Below are 6,368 nucleotides of genomic sequence, written 5' to 3'. Positions count from 1 at the left end.
AAGAGAAAGAAGAAAAAGAAAAGAAAAAAAAAGAAAAAAAACCCCCCAAAACGACGTCGTTTTGGGGGGCTACAGGAAATGGCGACGGGAAAATGCTACCGAGGATCCGGATTCATTTAAAATGCTATGTGCCAGTCTCTGCCACACCGATATCCTATGCTGCAATGGCTTTCCAGTCGTTAGTACACACTACCACTTCCTTCTAATTAATGCTCTGTAAATTTTCCACACATTTCCCCATTATCTTGGCTGATCATCCCATTTTCCCTTTCCTTTTCCAGCCTTTGTTCCCTCGAGTTCTCGGACATGAGGGTGTTGGGTAAACCCTCTCTCTCTCTCTCTCTAAAGAAATTACAACTATTGACATGTAGTAGTAGTAGTAGTGATGGTGGTATGTGAACTATTAAATTTGAATGCACGCATTATAGTAGAGAGCATTGGGGAAGGAGTGAGAGGTAAAAGGAGATATGGTGGTCCCCACATTCGTAGCGGAGTGTGGAAAATGCAAGAATTGTAGGTCGGGAAAGACAAACTTATGCCTGACCTACCCTCTATCAGCGTCTTTCACTGGACTGTTTCCTGATGGCAGCTCAAGGATGTCCACCAATGGAGGTCAACGACTCTACCACTTCCTGAGCTGCTCCACGTGGTCTGAGTACACTGTCATTAATATCCACTACATTGTCAAGATTGGTCCGAGGATAGCTCTGCCACACGCTAGCTTCATTTCCTGCAGCTTTTCAACTGGATTTGGAGCAGCATGGAAAGAAGCCAAGGTTGAAAAGGGTTCTACTGTCGCTGTTTTGGGTCTTGGCGCTGTTGGACTCGGAGTACGCTACCTACCTCTCAACTATATATATATATATATATCTAAATGAGTCTAATTTGGAAAACTGTGAGCCAGGTGATAGCAGGGGCTCAGACGCAAGGAGCGGGCAGAATAATTGGAGTGGACACAAACAAGAAAAAATGCGAAAAGGGAGTGGCCTTTGGAATGACTGATTTCATAAATCCCAGTGAGCATTCAAAAAAATCTATTTCAGAACTGGTTACAGAGTAGACAGGAGGATTGGGTGTGGACTACTGTTTCGAGTGCACTGGAGTTGGAGCCTTGGTCAATGAGACCATCAAATCCATAAAACCAGTATTATTATATAAAATCCCTACACATATTCATATTCGTAAACACAAACACATACTAATATCTATACATATATAACGCACAAATTATCTCAACAATTTTGAGCTTACTAGTTAATGATAAAAGTTTTCAACTGTTTTCAAGCCTTCCTTTCAATGATTGTTCAGCTTAATTCTTTTTTCTTTTTTTGTTTGATGGTGGTGGTGGCTGTGTACGAGATCAGGGGGTGGGGATAGCAATATTACTTGGGGCAGGAACTCATAAAAGTGCAGAAATCAACTTCATGCCCCTCCTTTCGGGCAGGGCAATGAAGTATTCTGTTTTTGGTGGGATAAAAGTTCAGTCCGATCTCCCTGTAATAGTTGACAAATGCATAAACAAGGTATGTACGTATGTAATACATTCCTGTTTAGTGTTTATGTTAAAACCTATCACCTACTTCACCCACTTAAACCTACTCCACTAAACCTAACCCACTACACCACTACCACCTCCACTTCACCTACTCCTTACCTACTACACACTCACCCTCTTCTATATATAGGAATCATGAATCATTGTAATAAATCAATAAACATCAATCAATAATACATAAATTATTATATGGTATCAGAGCAAGGTTAAGACCTTAGTATTTCTCGCTTCACCGGCGGGCGGCAACCTCGCCTTGGCCGCCCGCCGGACCTCAACCTATTCCGCTTATTTTCTACACATACCTTGACTTCTTCAACATTTTCTTACACCCCTCCTCCGCTATGTCGGCGGCGGCACCCGCATCATCGTCTAGCCTCTATCGCCGTTCACCTCGCCTCTCACATATCCGTGGTTGTACTCTTACTCGTCGTCGTCGTTGGCATTTCTGGCGCTGCTTTTCTGCTCGTCACTGCTGTTTTTTTTCCCGATTTGCTCTCTCTCTCTTAGCCATGGATTTGGGTGTGGGGTATAGAGCTGTGGCTCTGTTGTTGGTAGCCATGTTTGCTGGCTTGAAGGTTTCAATGGCAGCAGTGTGCAAGGTTGGGGACTCCGCTGGTTGAACCATCATTGGGAATATTGATTACAAGGCCTGGGCTGCTTCCAAGACGTTTCATGTTGGAGATGTCATCATTTTCGAATACAATTTTCAATGTCACGTGTTGCAAGTGCCCCACAAAGAATACCAAGCCTGCAGAAGTGTAAGACAGTAACATGCATCTTCACATACAGCTTGGGTAATGTGTAACTATCAAAAGCACAAGCTTCTTGGACATCCCTCTCTCTCTCTCTCCATGGACCCAACATCGTCATCATGCACCCACTCTATCTCCCTCTCTCTCATCTTTTCCCACTTTCAAACCCACTTTAATCATATCTCTCCTTTCTCTTAATTTATTTCATCCACGTTCTTTCACCCTTTTCTTTTATTTTAATATATATATATATATATATTTTATTATAATATATTTTCCCTATCCCTTGTTAGTAAGCATCACCCGTTTTCCATTCTCTTATTATTATTTATTTTATATTCCACCAAAAAAAAATAAAAAATCACACTGCTGTTTTTCTTATCACCCATCCACAAATATTTTTCTCTATTTTCTTTATCCATTATTTTATTTTATTTTATTTTTCTTATTAAACAAAACAACACCACAAAATAACACCAACAACATTCCACAACTTTGTCATTTTATTCATATCAGGGGATCAACCCCGATCACACTTTTACATCAACAAAAAAAAAAAAAAAAAAAAAACCCACACAAACAAAAACAAAACTACCACACCCACAGTGGGATTTTTCTTCTCTACTCAGCCGCCGGTCTTTTCTTCTTGCCTCCGTCCTGGGTGGTCCTTGACGGTGTTGCCTCCGTGCTTCCTAGACCACCAAGCAAGTTGCCTCCTCCCTGCTCCTCCACTACAGCATACGGTGGACCTCCAAATCGGAACATCACGGTGGCCTTCCGCTTCAGCTCCTTATTTTCCGCCTTTAGCACACTTAACTCTGCTCGCGCATCCTTATACATGCGTTGGAGCAGAGCCAGTTGGGCGTTTAACTGCTGCACCTCATTTGTCCTACTCTGCAGCCGGTTCGACAAATTTGTAACCGCAGTCATGGTTTCCACACATGACTTCAATGTATACTGATTGGCCTCCACATCCGACTGCACTGCCATTCTTTGCTCCACCGACCGCATCGGAAAGTTCAACGGAGCAAAACCAGAGGTGTTTGGTTGAGGTTCACGGGCCTCCGCACCAGTTATCTCTCTTGTTGACTCGTTGAGATCGGGAAAGAGAGTGAGTAGACCACGGGATGAAGAGGCCATATTCTGGGTAGCTGAACGGGAAGAAGAGGCCATGTTTTTTGGGTTGCTGAGTGTTTCAGCGAAATAGCAATTTCAGACTGATAATGTTCGGAAGGGGAGTGTTTCAAGATTTGCAGCTCTTAGAGGCAATCTCTCAGAAAAACGAATATTTCTCTCAGAAAATGAACAGTTTTTCAGAAGTTTTTTCCCAGGTTTTTTTGTCTTCGCTTCTGCCTCAAGCACAGCCTCCGCATTGGTTTATATCGACACTGACGACGCGGCCGACACGCCACTCTGTCGCTCACGTGCCTCGCCGCGTCTCCGGCTCACCTTTTGATGGCTCGACGTTTTCTGTCGGGCACGACTTTTGATGAAGTGGGCGCGCCTTTTGAGGGCGCAACTTTTGATGGCACGTCTTTTTATGGATTGGGCACGCATTTTGATGGCACGTCTTTTTATGGATTGGGCACGCCTTTTGATGACACGCCTTTTGAAAGATTGGGCACACCTTTTGAGGGTGCGACTTTTTAGGGGTCCGACAAGACTCTGTAAACTGTCCCGACATTGATTCCGGTTAGCTCCTTCATGGGTCCGACAAGACTCTGTAAACTGTCTCGACATTGATTCCGATTAGCTCCTTTATGGGTCCGACAAGACTCTGTAAACTGTCCCGACATTAATTCCGGTTAGCTCCTTTATGGGTCCGACAAGACTCTGTAAACTGTCCCGACATTGATTCCGGTTAGCTCCTTTATGGGTCCGACAAGACTCTGTAAACTGTCCCGACATTGATTCCGGTTAGTTTCTACAAGGGTCCAGCAAAACTCTGTAAACTGTCACAACAACTGTCACAACATTGTCTGCTACAACAGTCCGACATGACCCCATAAACTGTCTTCTACATCGGTCTGACACCACCATACAGTGTCCTCTACAACGTTATGACACCCCCATACAGTGTCCTCTACAACGTTATGACACCCCCATACCGTGTCCTCTACAACGTTATGACACCACCATCCAATGTCTTCACCAATGGTCTGACACGACCATACAGTGTCACATATCCTCTTTTATTTTTATGTATTTTCTTGTTTTGTAACTCTCTCCAAACTCAAGTTGGTTAGTTCCTATCCCCCTTGAGTTTGCGGGGGGCTGTTAAAACCTATCACCTACTTCACCCACTTAAACCTACTCCACTAAACCTAACCCACTACACCACTACCACCTCACCTACTCCACTAAACCTAACCCACTACACCACTACCACCTCCACTTCACCTACTCCTTACCTACTACACACTCACCCTCTTCTATATATAGGAATCATGAATCATTGTAATAAATCAATAAACATCAATCAATAATACATAAATTATTACAGTTTATTACCAGTGTTGTGTCACTTACATATTGAACAAGTCTTTAATTTGCCAAGTAACTCAAATTACTATAATTCACTGGTTGATCCAGATATACAGGTTTGTTGAATCTAACTGAATGCTAACTTTATCAGTTAATGAAAAAAATTGACACTTTGTTTAGATACACAAGAGGACGAGTAAAGGAAAATATAGTAGAATATGAGGGGAAGGAACAGAAGGAGAAGGGAAGAGAGTGAAGATGTCTCTCTTCTTGTTTGGTTAGACAACAACTAACCATGGAAAAGAAAGAGTGATCTTCACTTCCTCTTGATTATTAGAGAAAAAAGGTGCTCACATTGTGAGTCCACTTTCCTCTCACAACCCATATTCCCTTCTTGAAAACAATCCAAACATGCCAGGGTTCAAATTCTATAGCTATCAAAAATAATTTTTCAATGACCTATTGAGAAGAGAAAAAAAAAAACTGAATGTTTTTTCGTTTTGTTTTTTCCTTGCAGGAAATCGATAATATGGATGAGCTCTTGACTCATGAAGTTCAACTGGAAGATATAAGCAGCGTATTTGAGGTGTTGAAGAAACCAGACGGTGTTAAAGTTCTGATCAACTTTTAATTAATCTCAGCCAGAACTCCTAGTATGTGTGTCAGCTACAGTAATAAGCTTGACCACTATATATGTATGTAGTCAGCAGCACCTTTGGATTGACTACTTTTATGCAGCAGCTGCCTAAATTCGAATATGCTAAAGATTCCATATTAAATATATACTATATTGTTTTTTTTCCGCATCATTTATTACAAGTTTTCAAAATAATGGAATTTCAGCATCATGTGATCACTCAATTTTATTGTTCTTTCAACATGCAAAATTTCTAATATTTTCAAAGCACAAGCAATTCAATCTATCCTGTATCCAAAGCTCCAGTTCAACTTTAGTTTTTTCGTCAAGATAAAATAAAATATAATCACTTTAACTTTGCCCAGGTATTTCAATTGCATATTCATTAGATAGACTCACTCGTAGGTCTGTCATCAGGTACTCTCTCATACACAGATTCACTTGTAGGTTTTGTTGTCTTTATCGTTCTAAAAAAAGAGCTAAACAGCAATTTACCAAACAAAAAGCTTTGCTTCCCTCAAAAAGAAATCAGATTTAGTGAAAAACCATCCAAACTTTTTCAGAAGTACATAAAAAAGATAGCGCTGGTGAACAAATTGAAAGGAGAGACGATGATGACCATGACCATGATCATGATGATGGATGGAGGATAAAGATACGGACAATAACTCCCACCACATGACCATCTCGTAGGGAATAGGGATGCAGATACTTCCAAGTTCCAAAAGCGATCACAGAATCACACCATGACACCACCTTTAACGTGGGATTCTTTTCAAATGTCTGAATTTATGATCGCATGTGCATTTTAGAATCACTGGATTCCAAGAAGAAAAAAATCAAAATTTCCAATGCCCATGTTTGCTTGCCTATCAAATCTTGGAGAGAGAACATATTGGCATAAAAGCACTTGGAAGAGTACAAACCAAAACATGTGTCA

The 6,368-nt window shown here is 41.3% G+C and overlaps 1 protein-coding gene across 1 annotated transcript; it reads left to right on the top strand.

Moving 5' to 3' along the window:
* The first annotated feature begins 396 nt into the window (after positions 1 to 396).
* Positions 397 to 5,592, top strand: LOC114284467 (CYP enzymes assisting alcohol dehydrogenase). Its single transcript, XM_082911373.1, is given in 4 exon segments — positions 397 to 830; positions 905 to 1,144; positions 1,365 to 1,523; positions 5,309 to 5,592. Coding segments are annotated over 4 exon segments (876 nt in total). The 5' UTR covers positions 397 to 467; the 3' UTR covers positions 5,423 to 5,592.
* The last annotated feature ends 776 nt before the right edge of the window (positions 5,593 to 6,368 follow it).

The sequence above is a fragment of the Camellia sinensis genome, unplaced genomic scaffold (assembly GCF_055761805.1).
Source record: "Camellia sinensis isolate YWXY unplaced genomic scaffold, ASM5576180v1 Unanchor11, whole genome shotgun sequence".
Taxonomy (NCBI): domain Eukaryota; kingdom Viridiplantae; phylum Streptophyta; class Magnoliopsida; order Ericales; family Theaceae; genus Camellia; species Camellia sinensis.
The sequence above is the reverse complement of the archived record's forward strand: the minus strand, read 5'-3'. Positions and strand labels throughout refer to the sequence as shown.